This window comes from Pseudomyrmex gracilis, unplaced genomic scaffold (genome assembly GCF_002006095.1).
Source record: "Pseudomyrmex gracilis isolate BER0280 unplaced genomic scaffold, ASM200609v1 scaffold_172, whole genome shotgun sequence".
Lineage (NCBI taxonomy): Eukaryota > Metazoa > Arthropoda > Insecta > Hymenoptera > Formicidae > Pseudomyrmex > Pseudomyrmex gracilis.
In genome coordinates this window covers 166,162-191,624 of record NW_018020756.1, presented here as the reverse complement: position 1 = coordinate 191,624, position 25,463 = coordinate 166,162, and the positions used below count along the sequence as shown (strand labels likewise).

The window sequence follows — 25,463 nt, the reverse complement described above, 5'->3', positions numbered from 1 at the left end:
AGGATTCGTTTGAATCGATCTGAAAAATTATTTGCCATTGAAATTAAACTCGGTTAGACCGCGCGACATGATGTCAGATCGCATAGATTGTATTCATGTTTGACACTTTATTTTTTTTCCTTTTTCTTTGCTTTTTTTTTTTTTTTTTTTTTTTTTTTTTTCATTTTTTTCTACTTTTGCAGAGCGTGTGACACCGATCGTTCTCGTTGCGTCGATACTTCGAACATGTTGTCGGTGAATTTCTTGCGTATTCACCGCGCATAAGCGCGCGTACACATCTGCGACCGATCCGTATCACGAACACTCGTTGTCGGGATGGTTACGTAATTTCGCGCGAACTATAATAGGTTTCTCTCTCTTTCACGGTCTGCATCGGTTCTTCTCTTCCCCTCGTCAACTTATTATCGCTCCTGCATGGGCGATTTGACGACGACCTTAAATACAAGTCTCGTCGAGTTTGCTCCACTCGAAAGGGCAAGGGCACGGCGGGCGGCACGCAATCGATCCCGGTATTAAAATCGAAGATGTGTTTTCTCTCGCGTTCACAGGTTTCCGTTCATGCGGAAAAAAAATCATCGTACACCTTCGCACGCGACCACGCCGTTGCAAATGTATATAGGTACATACGGGCGAGTTACCGCGCAAGGTCGTTGGTTGTTGCGTCCCTATAATAGAACGCACGTACGTCGTTCGCATAATAAATTGTGATTCTTATCGCGTGTCGTTTATAAATGCTAGAAATACACTATTTGCTTTGAGAAGTTTGAAAAATTTTATCGTACAACATATTTTAGTGACCAATTTTCTGAAAAACTCTCATCGAAAAAAAGAAAGAGAAGTGGCTGCAATCAAGATTTCAGATATGTTCTGAAAAGAGTCGCGTTTTTTTATATGCGGCTGTTTTTTTTCTCTAACTCATGCATGAATAATCGCAGAAAAGAAATCAGAATGCATTACGCGCGGCAGCACAATGGAGGTTCGCTCCTATCTTCGCGTTGCAGACGTACTTTACTTTTAAACAGTCTCTCGACTTTTATAAACGAGCGGATTTAATAAATATCGATCGCTCGCGCTTTCGAAAGTTCGAAATTAGCGACGTTCGATGGCCGCGTTTTTATACCGAAAGTACATATCTCCATGCTCGATAATGACTTGGCGCGCGACTGTAATTAACTGTTCGTGTACTTCATTAAGTGTTTGCGCACTCGCAAACGGAACCTGCACCCGCACAAGTTCCTATTCGGTAACAGTAAAAAAAAAAAAAAAAAAAAAAAACACCGATGTCGTGTCTATTAACAGAACGTGGTATCATCGTGCGCGATTTGTAATGACCCCCGTCGTCGTCTAATGCGATTTGACGCGACATTTTTTTCCCGCTTCCTCCGGAATTTTTCTTACGTAAACTTTTTACGCGATTAAAATAACACACGCCATTGTTGTCGTCGACATAGAAAGTGGCCGTGAATATCATCCGCCTGTTGCGAGGTGTGTCCACGTTAATTGTACGGCCGGTATATTACAAAGATCACCAAAGCAATTTACGATCCGAGTTGACAACGCAAAACGAAGCAAAGGTGCCGTTCTCGCGAGACGGATTCGTTGCGGCCTATTTAACTCAATCAACTGATCATGCGAACGCCTACGTGTACGATTTGTTTCTTTCTGATATTCCTAAAGAGAAACCGAACATCATTACGTGATTTTTTTTTGTGAGATTACATGAATGAATGATTAAATAATTTTTTTACACCTTTTATCCGCTCCTTTTACCTGTAATTGTTAGGTTGTTACCTGTAATTGTTACACGTAATATATTTGCACTTTTTAGAAAATAAAGTTCTAACGGGATGAGGAAGGAAATGTTTTATTTTTCTCTCGCGAACGAGATATTAGCCAACTTTCCACAGTCGAGGGGAAGTTGAACTCCTCGCGAGATGTAACAGCCACACCACGAGCTTGCTGAAACCGGTCGCGGTGTATTGTGCCATAATTGGGGATCGTATATTAGTGCCTCCATCTCACAGAAAATATCTGCTCGCACTTACTATTCGAGGTAGATCACAAACTCGTGAGAGAACCAACTGAGTACATAAAACTGAGTGTATATGTATTTGAAAATCATTACATTTAATGTTACAATTTTACATTAGCGTAAAAATATGTCGACATGACCTAGTTTTTTTTTTTTTATTTTGCTATATATTTTATATAAACGTAAGATTAAGATGCGTATGAGAAAGAGCGGATGATATGTACGAGTACGTGAAGTGTTAGATCACGAGAATATTACGCACATTTTGTTTACACGAACGGTGTCTAATTATTTTATCTTTCCTGATAGATTATATTCTTCTTCGCGTGTCGGCAAACTTTATGATGATCTACTAAGATATGGATATATTTCTCTTTCTATATTTCCTCTTTTTCTTACAGCGGCGAGAAAGACGCCGGCGATAAAAAGGAGAAGGACAAAAAGAAAGGTGAGCAGTGTGTTCCACCAAGTTTGAAATCTGAAGAGTGTTATATCGATTTCAACGAGATCTGAGACCTTCGCGCGACAGCTAATTATACATTCACGTTTCTACAAACTCCGTCTTTGTTTTCTTCTTAAGCCGCGTTATTTTCTTGAATTGTTTTTTTTTTGTTTTTTTTTTTTTAATGATATCACACAGTAAGAGAAACTTACGTACGTCGTTAGGACAACATTCGAAGATATCTGATCAGCGTCTTTGTCGAATTTCAGAGAACGCCGTCCAACCGCATTGTCATATCACGCTGAAGTGTACACGCGAGGTGAGTGACTCCTTCCGGCCCGGTTTTAATTTAGACCAACCTTGTGCAAGAGAAAAAGAGACTGCGGGATTTGCTCGATAGAGTGAGAGAGACAGATCGAGCGGCAAGAAAGAAGAGAAAAAAAAAACAAAAAAGGAAGAAAGAGAGAGACACTAGTAACAAACTGTCAGCGGCTCTTGTATTTCTTATTATACTTAGACGTCGCATGCAGCAAGTGGGATCGTTATCGTTCCTAAATTTACAGATAGCTGGTTTTAATGGCCTGAGCGACGCTCTCAAGAGGTTGGATTTCCTGTCGGCGGTGCACGACTGCCGGCGATTCAACTACATCGTCCGTCTACTGGACCTACTGGTCAGTCACAGAATGGGCGGCCTCAGCGGATGCGCTCAGAGAGTGCTCTTTAACATGCTCGAGGAAGTTGCTCTGGAAGGTAAGGAAATCGCGGCGGACGAATCCGCGAAATTTGTCTGGTGATTCCGCGACGATTTTCCGAGAAAAACAATTACTTTTTTATTATTATTTATAAACTGCTTTGAACCATCTTTGAATTTTCGAACATTGTGCGCAGTGTCACTGTCGCAACAACAGACCGGAAAACTACGACGCCTCATAGAGCGAGTTCGAGCCTTCAGCGCCGGTTGTTGCTGGGGCGGCAGGCCCTTGGGTTCCGTCATTCTGTGGGAGAAGCACAAAGCGGCTCTGGAAAGAATTTTGCAGATTGCCTCGTCCATTACTATTACTCAAGTAACGCGCTTGAATGTTTGACTTGTTGATAAATTCTTTACGAGTTAATTTGTGACTCTTGATTAATGACGTTTATTGCAGCCGGATGAAGAACAGCAGCCTCAATGGTCGGATCTGCCGCCTGAATGCCGTCGAGAAGTTCTTCTGCGTTTAAGCGATCCACGAGACATCGAAGCCTCGTCCGAGGCATGCGAGCATCTCGCTGCTCTGGCGCAAGAACAGAGAATATGGCGCGAGCTCGCTCAGTATCATTTCACGCCACAGCAGATCGCTACCACGAGACAGAACAATCCTGGAAAAGACTGGAAAACTATATTCACTATCGCGCGAAGGTTAGTATAACGATCTTTCCGCCGTTGTATAAATATGCTTGCACGTTTCTGTTTCCGTTTCGTGTAGATCGTTCGGATTACGAGAGGAATACGCCGAAATGATACAGCTTTGCCGTAATTGCCGTTGCTTGTTCTGGCGGTCGCTCGGACATCCGTGTATCGCGGATCAAGATCCGGCGTTTCAAGAGAAACTGGCGGACGTCGATCAGTCGTCTCTCCACGTGCCGATCCCTCCACAGACCTTCCTGAAGTTCTTCTCGCTGTGAAAGCTCTCGCGCGAAGCAACTATCATATAAGCGCGGAAAAAAATGCGTGACAAATGTGTGTGCAATAAAAAGCAGTCACTCAATTATGAGATTTACAGGAAAAAGTGGGTCAAATCCGGAGATGAATTCATTTCATAAAGTGTGGATTTGAAATTTTAATTTATTGTCGCAAATTTTATATATGGCTTTTTGTAGACCTTTTGTTAAAAAAAAACATGTATCGTTATTGCAAGTTTTTTGTTGAAAATTATATAATTTATTTTTAAATCATTTAGTATAAAAAAAAGAATCATATCTATGTATTTTTAAGTATGTAAAAGAATGATATATATATATATATACATATATATGTATATGTGTATATTTAATAATGGTTCAGTTTTCTTCTGAACCACTCAATCGCTTCTGCGAATGACTGTTACTCGACTGAATGAAAGAATGCACGAGCGCGTACATGTGAACACAAATGAAATGAATGATTACGTTTAAATATGCTATTCCGCAGTTATAGAGAAACTTTTTAAATGTTACTTTCTGAAAAAATATGTATATTTACCTCGAAATGTTCTGAACGTATCGAATGGTCTACAAGACAGAAAGAGTGAGAAAGAAAGAGAGAAAGATTTGTATGTTTTTTTGAGAAGTTTGGCGTCGATTTTACTTTAACAAATATCCTTAGCGGCTTAGCTGAAGGCCTACTTATCTAATAAATGAGCTTGAATATTTTAAATCTGCCGCTCACGGCCAGAAGAACAGAGATCGGCACGTGCTATTCGATACACGGATTGCTGTCTTCTAAAGTTATGAATTAAATTGCTTCGTAATTAGCAATTCGCTCAAGTTACACAAGGAAAAGTCGACACCAAACTGATCGCGATCGAGTTTTTATTGATTTTCATTCAGACTCATCTTGAGTGATTCGTGTTTTTTGGTCAGTTGAATCTCCAGTGCAACCTGCAAGATTCCTGATCTGCTTTATTATTGTCTTCGAGATTCCTACGGTGTTGATGCATTTTAAAAGAACGAGAAGGGGGAAAGATGTTCCCATCGTCCTTCAAGTTACAGTAGTAAATAGGCACTAGTCGTATAATGATGTTTGCAATAAAAATAAAAAGTCACGCGTCCGTCAGGAAGATAGCGTTAGGAATGTTATCGATTTTATTGCCGACGAGCAAGCTTTTGATGTTCAAAGCTGACAAACGACTATGTGTGGTCTTGCGATAGCACTCTTCGAAGTCCGTCTTCGCTGATAATATCGGTTTATGTTGTTTCGCGGGTTTTTCCTCACTTATTCTAATATGATATTTACGCTAATAACACATTTTAAAAAGACGTCTAATATTCCATGATAAAAAAGACTTTCTTTTTTCTTTTTGACATACATAAAACTTACTTTATATAAAAAACCTTCAACAAATAGTAAATCAATTTGTAGCTATATATACATTCTCACACGCTTATACGCGTGTGAGTTGTGAAAATGTTTCGAAGACCGGTATTTTTTTTATATGATATCAACGAAGACAATCGATTCGATTAAAAAAATATATATAATTCTATTTTCTTCCATCATTACGGAATTATTTCACCGACAGTTTACAAAGTACGGTGCAATAAATACGAAATAATTAACAAGAAATAAAAAACAACGCCACTGTATATCGTATATTATATATATTAAGCTCGCATCTCTCAAATATGACGTACTCATATTTGTAGGTGCAAACGGAGAGAACGTTAATTATCTCTCAGCCGAAAATATTTTTGGTGCTCTTAGTAGCTTTTTGCATTTCGGAATTGTATTTAGATTATATTTAACGATATATACATGTATAGTTTCTTGTATTCTGCCAATGAGACATTTATCGCGCTGTTCTGTAATCAATATTGTATGCGTCGATTTTATTTGACCAGATGTAAAATGTACTACTTTTGTGCAATATGTTCTTGCGTTATATCTTTTTGTTTTTTTTTGTTTTTACTTTGTAAAGTATTTTTTTTTTGCATAATATATAACGAGTATATAAAATGTTCTCGCAATTTTACTGTAGAACGTTGCTGTGTCACTGAGTTTTGAAAAGGGTGTAGTTTGGCAATTTGTATGGATGTTGCGCGCTAAATTAGCTATCTTATAAAGAGTACAAAGTGTAATCATCACTATTGTCGATTGCGAATATACAGACAGATCAGCTGGAGGATCCTGTTGTCGCCTATGCGGGTTGTCATAGCTAACAGCAATACAAAAATAGCGTACTTTCGTGTTCTCTATACGCATATATGTTTGTTCTTTGAAGAAGGTCCTATATTTGCAATTACTTAATAATCACATCCAGAGTTGTGCGTAAACTTATTTAGCTGTAATAACGAAGTATTTCTAAAACAAGACCTAAGTTACGATATGTATAAGAAAACAAAAAAAACGGAAATTGCACTGCGTTAATCAGAGAATGAAAAAAAAAAAAAAAAAATTATACTGCCAACAAAGCAAATGCTGTTGCATTTACACAAGTCGACGCGTCGTCTGTGTAAATTTCCAGAGACGAGACTTTTTTTTATATTTGTTTTTTTATTCACAGCAAAACATAAAAAAATCGTAACTTTTTTCAAAATGTACTAAACCTAGTCACTATACAAAAACGAAAAAGATGACCAAACTCGCGTTTATTACACGCAATATTACATTAAAATATGATAAGAGACGAGAATTCTGGCAGCTCACACATTATGTACATTAATTATTCTCAACGAACTGATCTCTCTGTAAGATATATAATATATACATATATATAAATTATATATATGACTATATAAGAGCGATCTTACACGATCAGGATTATTTTACTTACCTAAGCAAATGTGTAGAGCAGTGTTGTGCAAAATGCTTCAAATAAAACTTTATTTAAATATACGTGTGTGTTTAATTATTGGGTGTGTGTCAATTATATATATAAGATATATTAATACACAGAATTTAAAATACATTCTATTTACTATCTACTCGTTAATTCCATCTATATTTGTTACTTATTCCGTAAGAATAGCGACAAAGTCCATATAAAAAAGATATAATAGAATGCATTTTTCAAAAAAGTTTGCACAGAACAAAAATATTCAACAATAAGATCCGGTTTTTTTATCGCAAACTTTACAAATTAGACATTGTAAGAAACTGACAATATAAAATCAAGAGATCGTTTTTTTATCATAATTTAAAAAAAAAATGCCAAGAATCGCTTGCGAACCGTTTCAAAACGTACTAGTGCTCATGGCTTTTAACAGATGCCGCTTATCCAATCCGGCCTTACGTCTAGTTTCTCTTCTCCTCACCCCATCCTCACCACCGTAAGAAGTCGTGTGTGCCGTTTCCTTCTTGTACGGTTTTCGTCGTCGCGAGAATACACACCTGATCGCACGTTTCTTCGAGGATGGCCGCGATGCTGTCCAACTGTTCGCGGTTTGCGCCTCGTGCGATCACCCGTAGTAACGTTTTACGAGGCAAGGTAAGTGAAGTTGCGAGTTCTCCGGCTCTTTCCCGCTCTTGCACCACGTTCTCTTTCTCACATGACCGACAGCTCTGACAACTTATCAGTCATACATAAAATTAATCTTGATGATTAAGTTTTGCGAAATCGTTACGTAGCTTCAGCTCGAACGTTCGCCGAAACGTTCCGTTTCATCGTGACGACGATTACATAATGCATTTGTTCTCCGGGCACTTCCTTAACTCGCGACTTATCTGTCATTTTAAACGTCGCGTAAGTTTTCCTCGTGGTGAGACCACTCGATGAACACCTCAATTCTCGTCGATTAATCAATCTAATCTTGACAACACGAGACCGATAATCCGTTTCTTTCCCTCCCGCTCTTTGTGAGAAAATCACCTATTTTTATCTCCGACCCTCGAGCTGTGTCGAGACGTAAGATCAATCGGTCTCCGCCTCTCCGTTTTTCTGACTGAACTATCTGTTTTCAACTTCACCGCTGATATGACGAATAATTCTCAAACGTTGCTGAAACGAAATCAATTCGATTTTGTGCTTCTTTTCGCAGGTCACGAGATCGTTGTACAGTCAAGGTAAGGTTAATCAGAGAAAACATGTCAAGACATTTATAACAAAAAATGTTGACAAAGTAGCAGTAACATAATGAAACACAAATCATTAAACAGAAATATAGTTCTTAATCTGTAGTAAGTTATACCGTAACAAAACAAGTAATTTTCTAGGACGCACAGTGATTATTCATGCGGAACATGAATCCAATGGCAAAATCTCATTGTAAGTAACACTGTAGTCTTTCTCGTGCTGTACATAGTTTCATTCTCCAGAGTGTTGTTTAATACAGTGTAATAGTAATTTATTTTTGAAAACACATATAATTAGAAAGGGTCTCAATCTTTTAGTGCTGCATTAATTGTTCTTAGTTCCTGAAAAATTTAAAATAGAAAACAGAATAAGAAACTTTCAAGTATTCTTTTCACCTGTAGATGTAGAAAATATAAGGGAATCCGTCATTGGATAAATCATTCGAGACACATACACTCAACTTCATCATTATGTAAGTATGATACTTCAAATCTTTGCATGAGAGGCGCAACAATTTCAAAATAATGTTTTGTGATTTGTTTTTTGTCTTATTTGAATAGGGGAGATCAGGGAAGTTGTAGTTCCTGCGTTCGCTGAGAGCGTGAGCGAGGGTGATGTGAGATGGGAGAAGAAAGTTGGTGACCAAGTGAAGGAAGACGATGTCCTCTGTGAGATCGAAACCGATAAGGTCTGTAATTTCGTGATTTTTTTTCTTGATTACGCGAAATAATCACCATGAAAAAAAAATCAAAAATTGATTGTGCCGACAATTTATTTTGTATTTGCATTTGCAGACTTCGGTCCCTGTGCCGTCACCCGGTTCTGGCGTCATAAAGGAGCTCTTTGTCCAGGATGGTGATACTGTGAAGCCTGGCCAAAAGTTGTGTAGCATCGATATCGGCGCAACCGGTGGAGCAGCTGCAGCTCCATCTGAAGCCCCGAAGCCCGCTGCAGCCGCACCATCACCACCACCACCTCCTACACCGAAAGCAGAAGAACCCAAACCAGCAACTCCTCCGCCAAAACCTGCAGCTCCATCAGTTCCGCCTCCCGCCGCTAAACCACCACCTCCAGCAGCACCGACCGCTTCGATGCCGGTCGCGGCTATCAAACACGCGCAGGTAAACACTTACGAGAAGTAACGTGCATACTTTGTGCAAGTAATAATGTTGATGACAGCAAAAATGTGTTTTCAGTCGCTGGAAAGTGCTAAAGTTCAACTACCTCCTACGGATTATTCACGTGAGATAATCGGCACCCGAACGGAACAGCGTGTAAAAATGAACAGGATGCGCCAGCGTATTGCGGAGCGTTTGAAAGAAGCGCAGAACACAAACGCGATGTTGACAACGTTTAACGAAATCAACATGAGGTAATTCTATTAATCTCATACAAATTAAATTGATTTATAATCGTATGTCAAAGTAGTATTCTCTTGTTTTCAAGTGTACAATTGTTTTATGGTTTGATTATTTTTTATTTACTTTACACCTTTTAATCGATTTATAGTCGCATCATCGAGTTCCGAAAGGCACACCAGGAGTCGTTCACGAAGAAATATGGCATCAAGCTTAGCTTCATGAGTCCGTTTATCGCGGCTAGCGCTTACGCCTTGAAAGACCAACCTGTGGTGAACGCCGTAATTGACGGCACTGAGATAATATACAGAGATTACGTAGATATAAGCGTGGCAGTTGCAACGCCAAAGGGACTCGTTGTACCGGTACTTCGCAGTGTGGAGAATAAGAACTACGCGGAAATCGAAATTGCTCTGGCCGCTTTAAGCGACAAGGCCAGGAAAGGCAAGATTACCGTCGAAGACATGGACGGCGGTACTTTCACAATAAGCAACGGTGGCGTCTTCGGTTCGCTTTTAGGAACTCCTATCATCAATCCACCGCAGAGCGCGATTCTCGGCATGCACGGCGTCTTCGACAGACCGGTCGCTATCAAAGGACAGGTATAAAGTTGATCGAAAATTGCTCTCGTCGTTTTTATTAAATTTCTGTGATCAAAAATTTTAATTTTGCCAATTGATATCCAATTTGTATTTTTAGGTTGTTATTCAACCAATGATGTACGTAGCTCTTACGTACGATCATCGACTGATCGACGGTCGCGAGGCTGTATATTTCTTGAGGAAGATCAAGGACGGCATAGAAGATCCTAGTATTATCTTGGCTGGTCTTTAAATAATTCGTAACACATCAGCGAATTCATTATCAATCTGGATCCACGATCCAGCGAGCGCGACGCGAGAGTTTGCACACTGACTGGGAGTCTTCTTGCTTGAAGGAAAGCCTTTTATCATGGGCATTCCTATTTTGAGCTCGACGACAAACGCGGTCACGAATAACAATAAATACGCAAACTAGTCCTGATTGTAACTCTAAATTCTTACAATGAAAGTATTGTAAGTTACTATTGTACATTTATGCGTTTTTTTGTCGGATAACATGTGTTTATTTCGTTATTGAAAGTTTTTAATATCCAGCAGTGATTGTGTAGTAAACGATGATATCTCGGTCTACGCGTAAAGCGTCGCAAAACACGTCACGAATTCTTGTGTTTTTATATATCCTTCGAACACAGATTTTCGCCTTGTTAGAAAATGAAAGTCGAGAAAGTACCTTTATTGTAGATCCACAAAAAAATAAAATCTCACCAATTTACGTGTTTTAGCATTGTTGAATTGAAATCACATCGGCTATATGTAATATGTACTTTAGTAGATATGTACCACTGAGATATGTATATTATTAATATGTAGTAAAATATATTAATAATATACATATACTTATATAATTATACATAATTAATGCACACTCGTTTGTACGCACGTTGTATTGCAAAATTGATCCAATGAAAATTTTTCACTCGAGAATAACAAGACTTACGACCACATGATCTTGTATAAATCAAAATTACTTTTTTTTTTAAATAAAAGAAGATGAGTAACGTGAATAGAACATTTAATACGATGTACAGGTAGAATATACCTTGCCAAAAAATAACTTGTACGATTATTTCGAATTGATGAGTGTGATACGAATTCTTACTCAATAGACGACTGAGAGCGTAGTCGTCTTCCATGGGGAATAAAACCATCCATTTCGAGTTTGTTCCTCACAACGACACCATACTTTTCCGTGATCGATCTAGTTGACGCGACCATTTTTAAAAACAAATTTGAATTTTTATTCGAATTAATTTTTGAAGACCTAATGGGTGGAGAGCGAACACAGGTCGGTTTTCAACTAATAAACTCGGTTGAAAGGACTCGAAAAAATCCTAAAGTATTATTTAGTAAGCGGATTTAAATTCGGAACTTCCAAGATTCGCACTAAGGCTGCAATTCGTTAGGCTGATTTTTAACACGTGTGTACATTAGAGAATTTGAATTAAAACTTTCCAAAAAAGTTGAAGAAAAGATATATACACGAAACGAGATGCGGTAGCCAGTCAACGACTGGCGAGACGTTGATTGGCTATCGCGTTATTCCCTAAAGCCAACTTCCGCGACAACGCTAGGAAATAACGCGTAGACAGAAGAAATATATGTACACAGAGAGAAAGAGAAAGAGAGAGGTTTATATAATAAAATAAATAAATATTTTTTATAAAACAATACAATACTAATAAATAATATAGTTGGAAGAAATTCTTATAAAATAGAACTATACGTTATTAAATTTAAAGTAACGGAAGTGGCTACATTTCGTTAGAGGCGCGTGCGAAGCACGTACTTACACACAAGTTATCTGAAAATGAGTAAACTTGTTAAACCATAAAATTTGCCCGAACAAGTAACAGTATGATTGACTTCAGTAAGGAGCAGTACGATGAATATCAAGAATATCTTACCACAAAAAAAGAATGGCCTGGTATCAATGTCAACGATGGTATAACAAAATAACGCAAACTTTATAGACTTGTCATACAAAATTTGTAAACATAAGCGAATTTATTATTGTTTCAGTTTCAACGGTGACATTAAATTTACCGATGCTCATTATGGAGTTGCATCGATTAGTGCCTTATAAGAAAGATTCTTATGTTCATTTTTGTCCACACAACATGCCAAACGTTAGAATACGCAAAATTGAGCTAGTTGGTAGTGTTACCAGTATTAAACGCATTGACAATATGTTGTATTTGACAAGTAAGCGAAAGAAAAGTAAAAAAAAAAGAACATACATATGATACAGAAAATTAATTAGAATTCAATATTTGTAGTTGAAGATGGAACAGGAGAGATAAAAGTTAGTTACAAGCTGGAACAATATCTCTCTGAGTTGGAAAAATGGCAGGAAATTAATGAGAAATACAAAAAGCAAGCTAACAGTGTAAAGAATGAAGCAAGCACATCTAAATCTAATCTTCCTACGCAATTGCCTCAAGCTTGTCCAGAATTCTCCTACATACCTGAGGCACATCTACATAACACAGTTGTAAGATTTCAAGAAACATGTATATGTCGTGAATTACACATGAGTTAATAGTTCTCAAAATTATAGTTAATATAGATATTGTGATTACAGTAATCAAATGTATTTATTTTACGTGCTTCTCTATTAAAAATAGATTTATAATCATATCGTATAACATGGTTTAATAACAGGAAGAAGACAGATGGATGGATACAAATAAAACAGTAAAAAGAGTGATTCGGCTCTTTGAACGTGTATATATCACTGGCTACCCCTGTTTCGATAAAAGATTCCAGAAGATACCAGACCATATTACAACAGAGTTTGCCGAACATTCAAACATAATTGTGCTTGCATTGTCAATTTCATGGATCTCGGAAGAAAGCTACAACAAAACGTTGGGTAGATGGCTCGAAACTACCATTCCACAAAGATATAAACATGTAGAAAAGAAATCGTGTAAAAGATAAAAACAGATATAGCGTTGTAAAATATAAATACATATTCTATAAGTACATGTGTATAGATCAAAAGTAAATACTTCTTAAGGAATCAAAAGGATGGGATAAAAATACAAACTATTTTTTTACTTAAAGAATTTCCATAAGGAAATATTTCGATGTTTATTTAAACAATTTCCGCTCCTTTCATACCCTTCTGTACTTTTTGCAAATAGTCTGCAAATTCTTGATATGGGGCCTTTGCTAAAGCTTGTTCCTTCCACAAATCAGGTGTTAAATATGCATAAGTCTTGGCAATTGCAGCATAAGTAGCCTTGGCAAAATTACCAAGAGTGCAAGTGGATCCTCTGGCAGAAGTGTAACAGTCTTCAATGCCGGCCATTTGAAGCAACTTTTTGGGAACTGGGGCTGACACAATGCCAGTACCTCTGGGAGCTGGTATTAGACGCACTTGCACAGAACCACATTTACCAGTTACCTTACATGGTACTGTGTGTGGCTTGCCGATCTTATTACCCCAGTATCCACGTCGAACAGGTACCACAGAAAGTTTAGCCAGGATAATAGCACCACGAATCGCAGTGGCTACTTCCTTGGAGCACTTTACTCCTAATCCAATGTGGCCGTTGCTATCACCAATGGCAACAAAAGCCTAAGAAAAAATTCATTTATTTGATATATCTTTATTGCACATGGTCCAATTGTCCAATTTGCTGTCCAATTGTTATTAAATTGCTAAATTGTCAACTGTATTGATTTTGTTGTCAAGTTTTTGCTATTTGTAAGATGTACCTTAAAACGAGTACGTTGTCCGGCACGTGTCTGCTTCTGTACAGGCATGATTTTGAGCACCTCATCCTTCAGATCCGGACCGAGAAATCTGTCAATGATTTCATATTCCTTGATGGGCAAGGAAAAAAGATATATGTGTTCAAGAGATTGAATCTTGCCATCTCTGACAAGACGACCCAGCTTCGTAACAGGAACCCATTCCTTACTGTCTTCTTTACCGCGTCCGCGGCCGCGTCCTCTTCCTCTTCCTCCGCGACCTCGGCCTCTCAGGCCTCCACGATCACCTCCCGCGCCGCGAGAACCAAAACCTCCGCGAAAACCACCACGAGTGGCTGGAGCAGTGTCCGCCATATTCTGTATAATTCAAGTAAAATTTTATTAAAAAAGTGAAATGTACTTTTCAGACGGCTGCGTCAAAATGTTTGTAATGGCGGATAAAAAATGCCGTCAACACGTGGTTCTTAACAAAATTTATTTTGAGGTGTAATAAAACTTCGTACAAGTCGATTTTCAATGTTTTGCGTGAACAAACAAAAAAGTTATATTATTTCAACATATTTAAAGAGAGAGAACTGCAAAAGTTTGAAGAGCATACTTACGCTACTTTCCTTCTACGTATGATCGATCTCACCGATCTCACAACGGAAATACCAGTAAACGCTGCAGTGGCGCTGAACACACTTCCAGGGCATTTTTGGATACGTTCGCATTGAAGGCGATCGTAGGCCGGATCTACAATAGTCGGTTAAAGCAGATTTTGTGGAAATCGATTAATCGCATTTGATGATTGATTAGCCAAATTGACCAATGCGATTGGTTAATTCCAAAATTTCAGGTCCTTGGAATTTAAATGTCGAAATTTGCTGTATCGAACAGAACGCGATAAGTCGATTCTCAATTACATCGCAATGTACGAATCGAATTGTGACGAATGACTTCGCTGTTTCGAGCTGAATTGCTGAATAGTTCAGCTCGGTTGAGCGTTGACAGAAAATGGTGAGTCTTGAGTAGTCATAAGCTTTTAAATTAAAATGTTACATAGTTAATATTTACTTATTGTGTATTTGGAATAGCGTTGTTTTTTTAGCAGAATAACAAACAAAGATTAATTTATTTTTTTTAGAATCTCGTAACTCAATAATTTTTTGTAGGTTAATTGTCTTTTAAATGTTAATCTGTTATCTTTTACTATTTTGTTTTTAAATATTTGCATGATAAACTTTATGTTTTTTATGATTATTATAGCGATTTGTTTAAGAGAATATTAAAATCAAATTACAGGGTCAAAACCAATCTGGTACTGGTAGTGGAGGAGACAAGAAAGATGACAAGGACAAGAAGAAGAAGTACGAGCCGCCAATTCCCACGAGAGTGGGTAAAAAAAAGAGACGCACCAAGGGACCTGATGCTGCTCTAAAATTGCCACAAGTGACTCCTCATACTCGTTGTAGATTGAAACTTTTAAAGATGGAGCGCATAAAGGATTATCTCTTGATGGAAGAGGAGTTTATCAGAAATCAGGAACGTTTAAAGCCACAAGAAGAGAAAAATGAAGAAGAGAGATCGAAAGTGGATGATCTTCGTGGAACACCAATGTCTGTTGGAACATTGGAGGAAATAATCGATGATAATCATGCAATAGTATCCACATCAGTTGGTTCGGAGCATTATGTCTCTATCTTGTCATTTGTAGACAAGGATCAATTAGAACCTGGTTGTTCTGTGTTGTTGAATCATAAGGTTCATGCTGTTGTTGGTGTCTTAGGGGATGATACAGATCCCATGGTTACAGTAATGAAACTTGAGAAAGCTCCACAGGAGACTTATACTGATATTGGTGGTCTTGATACTCAAATTCAGGAAATAAAAGAATCTGTGGAGCTACCATTAACTCATCCAGAATATTATGAAGAAATGGGTATCAAACCTCCAAAAGGTGTAATACTTTATGGACCACCGGGAACAGGGAAGACACTGCTTGCTAAAGCTGTAGCTAATCAAACATCAGCTACCTTTTTAAGAGTTGTTGGTTCTGAACTTATACAAAAATATCTTGGGGATGGTCCGAAGCTTGTACGAGAACTTTTCCGAGTTGCTGAGGAACATGCTCCTTCCATTGTCTTCATAGATGAAATTGATGCAGTAGGAACAAAAAGATATGACAGCAACAGCGGAGGTGAACGGGAAATTCAACGGACCATGTTGGAATTGCTTAATCAACTTGATGGTACGTCAACTTTTCATTTTTAAGATCTATGAGATCTTTTTTTTACATATACAATATTAAACTTCAGAAATGACTATTTTGTTATTACTGTTTTTATTTTTCAGGCTTTGACAGTCGAGGTGATGTAAAAGTAGTTATGGCTACAAATAGAATAGAGACTTTGGATCCTGCATTAATTAGACCCGGCCGTATCGATAGAAAAATAGAATTTCCATTGCCAGATGAGAAAACCAAAAGAAGGATCTTCAATATTCATACTAGCAGAATGACTTTGGCACCTGATGTAAATCTTGCAGAATTGATAATGGCAAAAGACGATCTCTCTGGTGCAGATATCAAGGCAAGAAATGAATTTGAGATTTATAAATTGACTTGCATTTTACAAAAATTTTATTTTGTTTCGATATGAAACAATTTGTATATTGAGATTAAGAATCTGATTTCAGGCGATATGCACAGAAGCTGGTTTAATGGCTCTGCGTGAACGGCGTATGAAGGTTACCAGCGATGATTTCAAGAAGTCCAAGGAAAGTGTATTATATCGAAAGAAGGAAGGTTCTCCAGAAGGATTATATCTATAAAACATATTATTCATTTTACTGACCTGTATAATTTAATCAATCGTCTTGCTAAAATTTCTTATAGCTACACTGATATCATTTTTACAGTAATATATCTATATAAAAATTATTACCGATTTTTGTTGTACTATATGATCTAATCAATTATTTATGATAAATACTAAAATATGCTTATAAGGAGTTAAATCTCGATTTTAGACTCTCTTAAAAGTGATTTGAAATATTCATGTAGTCTATTTGTCACTTCAAGACAATGTGCTCTTTGTTTGCATAAAATTTCAGGAAATGAAGTGTCCTTGTATCTAACAGACATATTATTTTGTGATTCTATGCTACATATCCAACATTCGCCTCGTCGAGTTTTGTCGAGAAGAGAAATTATATCCGGGGGATGTTTCAAAGCAGAGTTTGACAATATAGTAGCCAAAGCTTTGTATCTTCCTAATACGAATGCTGTTTCAAAACCATCTTTGAAACCTATGTCAAATGCTTCCTGTAGCACAGAATCTTCTCCATCTTGTATACCTTCTCTATAACCGTTCTAAAAATGCAATTGTCAAATATAGAAGATATTGCGATATCACTCATATACCAAATTAACATTTGTGTCAAACTTGAATAAGCAACACATAATGTTCAAGTTTTTTTTATACCTTAGTGGCAGCATCCATAACACGTTTCCAATCTTTTGAAGCTACGTGTAAATCATCTTCTGGTAAATAATTCTCTGTTACTTCTATTAGATCTTCCATCATATAATCTTTCTTTCACAAAGTGTTTTCTAACCTAAAATCAGAGAGAAGAATGAGAGCGGCCTGAACTCCAATTTTTGAACAATTTGCGCACACGAAAGTCTATCGTCATACATCAACGTAAAGGCCGAAGCACAGACTTTTGCATAATGCATAACGCATAAGCCATAAGAGAATCAACCAATCAAAACTTTCTAGAACAAGAAGTAGGGATGAAAACAAAAAGCTGGATTGGTTGATTTTCTTATATCTCACGCGTAGTGCGTTATGCAAAAGTCTGTGCTTCGGCCTTAAGTCGTGATATTTTTTGTAGGTTAGGTTAAGTTGGTCATATTGCAGCAGAGCGGATTCAGTTTAAGGTTTAAGGTAAATTTCTTTCCGGATTGTATCACAGAGTGAATTAGATATCGGTGAGTTGTATGAGTATTAATCATTTGTAATCTAACTCAAATTAAGAGAAATAAAGCTCTGTTATATGTAATCGGAAATATATAAGAAAGTTACTTACACATACTGTCTTTATTTTTTTGTAAATTTCAAAGATTCGTGTGGTTTGGATATTTGCACTAGTGTAACCTAAAATGTACATGTGTTTAGGTTCCGTTTACTCGTTGATGATGCGAAATGTAAAATTTATGGAACAATACAACATTATTCTACGAATGAGTGTTTTATTACAGAATCTACGAGGATGAAATACAACCGATTAGTGTCTTCCTCCCGTAGAAAGAATCGGAAGAGGCATTTTACAGCACCATCTCACATCAGACGACGACTTATGTCTGCACCTCTGTCTAAAGAGCTACGTCAAAAATACAATGTACGATCGATGCCGATCCGTAAGGATGATGAAGTCCAAGTAAGATAATTTGCAGGTCAAACCTTTTATACTTTTTTAATAACATTAACTTGTATACTTTTGTAATAACATCAAAAAATTTTGAGTGTTCTTGAAGTGAACATAACTACATATAAGTGTATCAATAATTTGTTATTTAAAGGTAGTTCGTGGTCATTATAAAGGACAGCAAGTAGGAAAAGTTGTTCAAGTATACAGAAAAAAGTTTGTCATATACATTGAACGAATTCAACGTGAAAAGGCAAACAGTGCAAATGTATATGTTGGAATTGATCCTTCTAAGGTAAGAAATTTATTTAAAAATGTGTATTTACTGAATATATTAATATTGTTTCTATATGCGTGATGATTAACCAAATCCATTCACTTATAATTAGATTAAAAGCTTGACTTTAATACTTTGTACAAGGTTTTCTTGTATATTAGTAGACAAGTCTTTCTTGGTCTAATTAATGACGATTAATTGGCTCTGATCTTTATGCTACTTCTTAAGACTGTGTGTTGTTGTTTTCTCAGATCTTAATTTGTGATGTTCTTTTAGACGGTTATTGTTAAGTTAAAAATGGATAAAGATCGTAAAAAGATTATTGATAGGCGAAGCAAAGGTAGATTGGCTGCATTAGGAAAAGACAAAGGAAAGTACACAGAAGATGTGACAGCTGCTATGGAGACTTCATAATTTTAATATTTTCCTTTGTTTCTGTACTACAATAAAATAGTAAAAACAAAGTTTCTCAAAATTTGTTTTCACAAGAGAATCCCTTACATTATATATATATATATATTATATATATAGAGTATTTACATTAAGAGCTAAAACTATTTAAAAAAAAAAATATCTTTATTACATACTGAAGAACTCTCGCATACATAAGATTTATAAAATAAAATAATCAAAACTTCATATTCTTATATAAGCAATACTTTTTTTTTTTTAAATAAACTTATTGCTTTGAAATTGCAAGAGCTCGTAAGATATGCAAGAATAAATTGATTATATCTAAGTAAAGATTAATTGTCGCCAAGATATACTCTTCCGGTGAAAGATTGTGCATTATTGCTTGCGTGTCGAAAACTATAAACAAACAAAACAGTATTGCACCTCCAACGCTTATAGCTAGTTCCATTGCGGTACTCTGAAGGAAGATTTGAAATAATCCACCAAGTAAGAGGCACCAAAGTCCAATAAATAATCTGTAATTAAAAAAAAAAATAACTAATAAGCTTTAATAAAATAATAACAAAGTTCATTTTAAAAAATACTCACCCAAATCCCAAAAATGAGAAATCACGTTTGGATTGAAAAGTATAAGCTGTTAGACCAAGCACAACTGTCAGTGTAATGAATAGAGCTTCCAAGACAATTGTGACTTCAAACATAGACACCATAACTCCAACTGTATATGCTTGTGTCAGGGTCTAAAATGTTTCAAATTTTGCTAATATTGCTATACATCAGAATGCACAATTATGCAATAAATTAATTCTTTCTTGTACTTACAAATGCACCTAAAAGAATTAAATTAGCAGGATGATCTTTTCTCTTTATCATCAAAGCAATTAAAATTCCCAGTGTTGAGAAAAATGCCAAGCCTATGGTCCATGAACTAAGTAAAAAACCAATAATTAAGTTTGAGATAAAGAATACATTTGTATTGTTTAAAGCATCAGAAATATTTGAAGAAACATTTTTACTTTTCCTGCACATATAATTTGACAGATGAATTCAAGATGAATACTGCACCAATTGCGAATGTCATCAATAATTGAATACTCAACAATCCATAAACTTTTCTCAAGAAACCTAAATAAATATAATATTGCTATATAACCGGTGAATATACAGGTAGAAAGTATTGTTTTTAGATTATCATTGCATTATTGTAAAATACTTGAAAACATATGTTAAGATTAAACAAGTTTAATGTTACATTTTTTGACAGTTTATATTTACCCATTCGTATCTTGATGTCTGCATTATGAACATTGTTCCTGTATGCAAAATCATTTTGTATTTCATGTTCAGCTTGTTCCTTACCACCCTTCTCAACATCTTCCTCAACAAAGATTAAAGGTTGAGTAGTCATTTTTTCTGTGTAAATAATAAACATAGAGATAAATAAGATTTTTGTTAAAATATGGTAGAGAATTGTATAATTAAACTGTAATGTACATGTAAATTTTCTGCTTATATAAATAAATTCACAAAATTCGTCACATATAGTCAATTAGCGTGACAATAATTTGACGCCCAAAAATAAAATTTCTTATAATAAAATCACAATCTGTGTAACGGCCATGTCAGAAAGACATTGCTGAACCATTTGCATGTGTCAACTAATAAAATTCACCTTTATTGTCCGAGAGAAACTCAAAAATCAAATTTAATTACTCAAGCTGAATTTATGCGATTTAGCAGACGTCAATTATTTGACATTTTATGTGCGCATTTTAATTGAGTAGAAACGGTAGAAGTCCCAACGTCTTCCAAGAGATAAAGGTATTGCCACTAAGCTGAGAGTGCGACAAGAACGAAATAGCGGAATGAAACAAAATCAGAAAAGACATAATAAAACAATAGCCAATCAGATTCGTTTCATTCCGTTTATTGCTAAAGGTCTCTGTGAAAAAGTTTTACTCCGAGTTGAAATCTCCGAACTCTACTAAATTTGAAGACGTGTTTCAGTCCACGAGCGCCGCGATGTCCACGTTTTGCGCACATGAAACTACACAAAACTATTCAGCTCGGTGAATCAAAATGGTATCTTAACTTTCCGACTGATTTGATTCTGTCTTTCTGCGCATTTGACAGCCGACAACCCAAACCAGCCAATCTTGCGTAGTTAGCGCTCTATAGTATTGTTGCTTTCAAACAGCAAACGGTCGTTCGACTCGACGCACCGGTTTCGTCGGTGTCCGGTTAGATGGAAAAATCGCCGATCTCTCGTTCCGCACTCGCGATGACGCATAGCACGAGTGACTGCGACTAGTGCGAGTTTCCAAAAGCGGATCAGTTTGCTCCGAACTGGCTGAAGTGGATAGACGCCTCATCAACGAGTGTACATCTGACCAATTTGCAATATTTTCGTACGTACGGTGGTCGCGAAATCGCTCGTCGATTTTAACAAAGCGCTGAGCGATTTCACATACAAATAACTATAAATATCGAAATAAAAAGCGCAACAGTATTATTTAAATTTCGGCCGTATTTTTAAAGCAGAGCGAGAAAACAACCGGCTGCGAGAAGCGGGACACGGAGCTATTTTAAAACAATCGAAGGATCTCTTATGTCAGATTCGGCGCGAATTTAGAGCCGATGCGTGTGTGCGATCGGACTAGGTATATACCTTGAAATACGTCTCTTCACGTTAATCCGTCTTTGTCGTTATTATGGGGATAATACTGTCCAGATTTCAGGTAAGTACGCAGCTGAGCGTGAACATTCACTGTTATACATTCCCAAAGTTTCGTACCGTACATACATAATGAGGTTAGCATTATGTCGTTAAAATGTATACTGGCCGCCTAAAAAACACCTTGCACATCCCGCGCGTGTCTCTTTTCGAGCTCCTACCCTACCGTGCTCAGCGATCGCTGAGTAATATTTTTAAATGTCATTCGCAGTTATTTATAGCACCTACATCTTGTACACCAGATGACGGCAGACTTGAAGATAAGAAATGAATAAGCCTTGGCGCGCGAATTTTTTTTTTTTTCTTTTTAATGCAAACGCGCAGAAGGACAGTAATGTTTTATGTATAAGTATTTTTATTTTCATTTTTGCAGCGTTTTTATTTAAAAAATAAAAAATAAAACCAAATCTTTAAAGTCTCTTTTACAATTAGTTTAGCTAATATAAGTATTTTCTTGTCTAGCTCTGTGTTCTTAGCTGTTGCCATTTTATGATTTAAACTAAATTGACCGTTATAAATATATTCTGCAAGGTTACTGTGAGAAACAAACATTAACATTCAATGACGAACTTTGTTCCAATTCAAATATGTCGCAAAAGTAACTGTATTATGAACGCATGAGAAGCATATTATATTGCTATAAAATCGAGACTGGACTGTTATTTCATTGTCTTATCGATACAGAGTTAACTGCCAAAAATCTTTAATAGAATGAAGATAATTTTTCTTAGTTCACATTTTTCTTACATTACGGATGTAAAAAGATTGTATTATAAATTAATCTTTATCTTAAAAAAATTAATTTAATGTTTGTGTTGTTTAAGTTTCCTAAAACATTTCAAAATATAAATATTTTTCAATGAGATTTTCCAAGTGCCTTTTTGTGATTACATAGAATTATAAGATGTTTATGTAATTATTGCTATGTTTTTAAAAATTTAACTTGATTTCAAAAATAATAATTTTTCCTCATTTTATTAAGCTATTTAATACATGATGTATGATATGATACATCTATACACACATGCTATTTTATTATTAAAAATGTATGAGTGAACTTTATGATTTTTAGAAAAAGAAAACAACTATTGAAATTTTGGAAGACCTTGATGCAGTAAGTAATTTTAATTGATTATCTGTGTATGAGAGAGAATTATATGTTATATTTTTTAATTAATATTTTATCATAATAATAATTTTATATATATTTATGCTTTTACACAATAATATTATAGTTTTTCTTTTGACAGCAAATCAAGGAAATCCAACAGTATGGACAAACTACAGAACAAAGGCATAAAAAGATAGTGGGCAACATCATTATTTATGGAATAGCACTTTATATTATAATAGCATTTATTTTCTACTTTTATTTTTTCCCAGCATCGTTATACGATCAAATTTTTTACATAACACCTTTACTTCTATTCCCAATTTTGTAAGTTTTTAATTATAAATTATTTATTAATGAAATGAAAATTTCGATTTGATAAAAATTATAGTTACACACGTTTTCTTTTTAGGATATTTTTAACAAAAAAAGTAATTTCATGCTATTATAATAGAAAAATTGCAAACAATCGAGAAAAATTGTCTACAATTGTAGCAGAAAAAAAAAAGATAATAAATGAAGTTACCGAGACAGAAACCTATAAAAAGGCTAAAGAAATATTGTCAAAGTTTGCACCAGATGAGTTAAACATGTCACCTGTGAGTAAACTCATTTTTATTATTATTGAAATGTTAACCATGATGTATCTTATTTAACCAAGTGTGTTTGTGATAATAACAAGTAAAAATCTTAAAATAAATTAACAGTATTGTTATGTTATGTATTATTTATACAATGTTTTGTATATGTGTGATTTTATACTCAATTTTTTTCTTTGCAGTTAACTCCAAAATTACAGGTTTGTATTTGAGAAACTATAAATATGACGTGCATAAGAAAAAACCTAAATGTAGTCGTAATTGCGTTATAATGTCATTGAATCATGTAAAAAATATTTATTACATGTAAAACTACTTTTTTCTAAATGTAAGATAAAAATGTTGATGATTTTTTTTATGTTTAGCTAGCTCAAAAAATACCATTACCAATACCAGTACCAGCTGATACACCACGGAGAACTACACCACAGGCTGTAATATCTCCTTTACCTGGTACTGGAGAGTTAAGAAGAAGAATTGTACCTCAGAATCAGCTGCAAAATGTACAAAGGCCTATTCCTGGTGTAATGTCATCTCATGTTAATCCGAATCAATCTATTAATACTTTCCAATCGAGAACAATTAATCCCGCAGCCGTAGGTTTCCGTAAGTAAATATACGTTAAATATACGTCGCTATAATATGAGTTGAACAATGCACTTATATAAAACAAAATTCATGTAAACTTATTAATAATGTAAACACGAGTAATTACTACCTATTTTTAACTTTAGGATCACCTTTACCACGACCAGTGTTGCCACAACAGAGAAGTGTGGTTGATCGTTTGGTCGATTACATAGTGGGTGATGGTCCTTCAAATCGCTATGCTTTAATTTGTCGACAATGTGACTCACATAACGGAATGGCGTTGAAAGAAGAATTTGAATATTTTGGTAAGTTTTATTTTTCCAGAGAAATTGTTTTGAAAAAAAGGAGAGAAAAATGACTTAGTGAAATAAATAAAAATGACATATCTCTACCAAAATATATTGCTTTAGGATACAGATGTTGTTATTGTGGTTTCTTGAATCCTGCAAGAAAACAGAAACCTTTTGCTCCAAAATTAGAATTTGATGTTACTAGTTGTACTTCGAATACATCAGTAGCTGAAGCTGATGCAGAAGAAGTAACGCCTAAAGTCGAGTTAGAACCATCGCAATCTGATACAGGTATGATATATTTTTTCACTCTTAATGTTTTGCATATGTGTGAATTTTTTTCTTCTTCAATGGCTCTATAACTTTTATATTAAGACAGATATCCTAGTATTTTGAGAACTTTTCTAGATTCTGATATTGAAGTAGTTGAAAGGCCAAGTGAGACACCAGAACAATCGGACAATCCAGAACCAGAATCTAAGGAATTATCAGAGAAAAATGAAACCGAAAAGACGGAGACGTGACGTTCTACATTCGCAGATTTTTATATTTAAACCTGGAGGGTAAAACGGATATTTATAAGATAGACTTATTTACTAAGTTTAAAACTGAAGAAAAAGGGTAAGAGTTAATAAGAGAAAAAAGAAACATATATAAAAGTGAAATAAAAAATTACTTATATAAAACTTGCATAAATTTTTCTTGTTTCTAATCGGAACAAAAGTTGAGATCAAAGTTTCTCAATGTTAATTGAAATAACGTTATTATATTGCCATTTAGTAGCATTGAAATTATCTTTTAACATAAAATATATGGATTTTAAAAATAGCACGATATTTATATAATTGTGTTAATATATAAATAAAGTATTTATAGTCTCTCTCTATATATATATAGACTCTATATATATAGACTATATATATATATAAAACTTAATTTTGAAAGATCAGATAGTATTTACAGAAAAAAAATTTATAAAACAACATGAGTTTATTATAATCTAGTACCTTAATTTACACCTACAACTGATAATATAAATATGTAAGGTATTATTGATTAAAACATGTGTTCTATGTAGAGGTTTCTTCAAGGAAGAAAAAAGGAAAGATGTAGTTTTATACACAATATTTATCTTG

General features: G+C 35.4%; 9 protein-coding genes across 12 annotated transcripts in view; 6 read left to right on the top strand and 3 right to left on the bottom strand.

Annotated features, from left to right (window-relative positions):
- The window catches only part of LOC109857788 (F-box only protein 32), a 12,134-nt gene extending 7,780 nt beyond the window's left edge, over positions 1-4,354 (top strand). Inside the window, exons 2-7 of the mRNA XM_020434480.1 lie at positions 2,434-2,480; positions 2,744-2,793; positions 3,038-3,224; positions 3,363-3,538; positions 3,620-3,870; positions 3,938-4,354. Coding sequence (XP_020290069.1) covers positions 2,434-2,480; positions 2,744-2,793; positions 3,038-3,224; positions 3,363-3,538; positions 3,620-3,870; positions 3,938-4,136 — 910 coding nt within the window. The 3' untranslated portion in view covers positions 4,137-4,354. The remainder of the gene's footprint in view (positions 1-2,433; positions 2,481-2,743; positions 2,794-3,037; positions 3,225-3,362; positions 3,539-3,619; positions 3,871-3,937) is intronic.
- A 3,074-nt stretch (positions 4,355-7,428) lies between these two features.
- On the top strand, positions 7,429-10,893 carry LOC109857774 (dihydrolipoyllysine-residue succinyltransferase component of 2-oxoglutarate dehydrogenase complex, mitochondrial). Its single transcript, XM_020434447.1, has 9 exons — positions 7,429-7,636; positions 8,187-8,211; positions 8,362-8,413; positions 8,623-8,693; positions 8,782-8,909; positions 9,016-9,342; positions 9,418-9,593; positions 9,731-10,181; positions 10,279-10,893. Exons 1-9 carry the CDS (start codon positions 7,562-7,564, stop codon positions 10,411-10,413), a joined length of 1,440 nt encoding a protein of 479 aa, XP_020290036.1. The 5' UTR covers positions 7,429-7,561; the 3' UTR covers positions 10,414-10,893.
- A 985-nt stretch (positions 10,894-11,878) lies between these two features.
- LOC109857777 lies at positions 11,879-13,143 on the top strand. Its single transcript, XM_020434450.1, has 4 exons — positions 11,879-12,123; positions 12,201-12,383; positions 12,458-12,672; positions 12,843-13,143. The coding sequence occupies exons 1-4, from the start codon at positions 12,036-12,038 to the stop codon at positions 13,119-13,121; spliced, it is 765 nt and encodes a 254-aa protein (XP_020290039.1). The 5' UTR covers positions 11,879-12,035; the 3' UTR covers positions 13,122-13,143.
- An 89-nt stretch (positions 13,144-13,232) lies between these two features.
- LOC109857776 (40S ribosomal protein S2) lies at positions 13,233-14,608 on the bottom strand. Its single transcript, XM_020434449.1, has 3 exons — positions 14,504-14,608; positions 13,905-14,258; positions 13,233-13,764 (listed from the first exon to the last, which is right to left on the bottom strand). Exons 2-3 carry the CDS (start codon positions 14,253-14,255, stop codon positions 13,279-13,281), a joined length of 837 nt encoding a protein of 278 aa, XP_020290038.1. The 5' UTR covers positions 14,256-14,258; positions 14,504-14,608; the 3' UTR covers positions 13,233-13,278.
- A 182-nt stretch (positions 14,609-14,790) lies between these two features.
- LOC109857775 (26S protease regulatory subunit 4) lies at positions 14,791-16,821 on the top strand. Its single transcript, XM_020434448.1, has 4 exons — positions 14,791-14,900; positions 15,186-16,131; positions 16,236-16,471; positions 16,578-16,821. The coding sequence occupies exons 1-4, from the start codon at positions 14,898-14,900 to the stop codon at positions 16,710-16,712; spliced, it is 1,320 nt and encodes a 439-aa protein (XP_020290037.1). The 5' UTR covers positions 14,791-14,897; the 3' UTR covers positions 16,713-16,821.
- Positions 16,822-16,870: 49 nt separating this feature from the next.
- Positions 16,871-17,580, bottom strand: LOC109857778. The gene is made up of 2 exons (XM_020434451.1): positions 17,366-17,580; positions 16,871-17,253 (listed from the first exon to the last, which is right to left on the bottom strand). The coding sequence occupies exons 1-2, from the start codon at positions 17,465-17,467 to the stop codon at positions 16,894-16,896; spliced, it is 462 nt and encodes a 153-aa protein (XP_020290040.1). The 5' UTR covers positions 17,468-17,580; the 3' UTR covers positions 16,871-16,893.
- A 197-nt stretch (positions 17,581-17,777) lies between these two features.
- On the top strand, positions 17,778-19,055 carry LOC109857779 (60S ribosomal protein L26). Its single transcript, XM_020434452.1, has 4 exons — positions 17,778-17,874; positions 18,145-18,323; positions 18,466-18,606; positions 18,865-19,055. The coding sequence occupies exons 2-4, from the start codon at positions 18,156-18,158 to the stop codon at positions 19,000-19,002; spliced, it is 447 nt and encodes a 148-aa protein (XP_020290041.1). The 5' UTR covers positions 17,778-17,874; positions 18,145-18,155; the 3' UTR covers positions 19,003-19,055.
- Positions 19,056-19,095: 40 nt separating this feature from the next.
- On the bottom strand, positions 19,096-20,893 carry LOC109857797 (protein lifeguard 4-like). 2 transcript variants are annotated; one of them, XM_020434494.1, is made up of 6 exons: positions 20,497-20,609; positions 20,278-20,415; positions 20,019-20,127; positions 19,825-19,930; positions 19,591-19,742; positions 19,096-19,517 (listed from the first exon to the last, which is right to left on the bottom strand). In XM_020434494.1, exons 2-6 carry the CDS (start codon positions 20,408-20,410, stop codon positions 19,268-19,270), a joined length of 750 nt encoding a protein of 249 aa, XP_020290083.1. In that variant the 5' UTR covers positions 20,411-20,415; positions 20,497-20,609; the 3' UTR covers positions 19,096-19,267. The 2 variants fall into 2 exon arrangements, with proteins under 2 accessions (XP_020290083.1, XP_020290082.1); XM_020434493.1 differs by lacking the exon at positions 20,497-20,609 and adding an exon at positions 20,675-20,893 and having other exon boundaries at positions 19,097-19,517.
- Positions 20,894-21,134: 241 nt separating this feature from the next.
- On the top strand, positions 21,135-25,192 carry LOC109857796 (protein lunapark-A). 3 transcript variants are annotated; one of them, XM_020434489.1, is made up of 10 exons: positions 21,136-21,410; positions 21,544-21,740; positions 22,809-22,850; positions 22,987-23,174; positions 23,260-23,446; positions 23,629-23,646; positions 23,812-24,052; positions 24,181-24,342; positions 24,448-24,618; positions 24,736-25,192. In XM_020434489.1, the coding sequence occupies exons 2-10, from the start codon at positions 21,714-21,716 to the stop codon at positions 24,849-24,851; spliced, it is 1,152 nt and encodes a 383-aa protein (XP_020290078.1). In that variant the 5' UTR covers positions 21,136-21,410; positions 21,544-21,713; the 3' UTR covers positions 24,852-25,192. The 3 variants fall into 3 exon arrangements, with proteins under 3 accessions (XP_020290081.1, XP_020290078.1, XP_020290080.1); XM_020434491.1 differs by having other exon boundaries at positions 21,541-21,740; XM_020434492.1 differs by lacking the exon at positions 23,629-23,646 and having other exon boundaries at positions 21,135-21,410.
- The last annotated feature ends 271 nt before the right edge of the window (positions 25,193-25,463 follow it).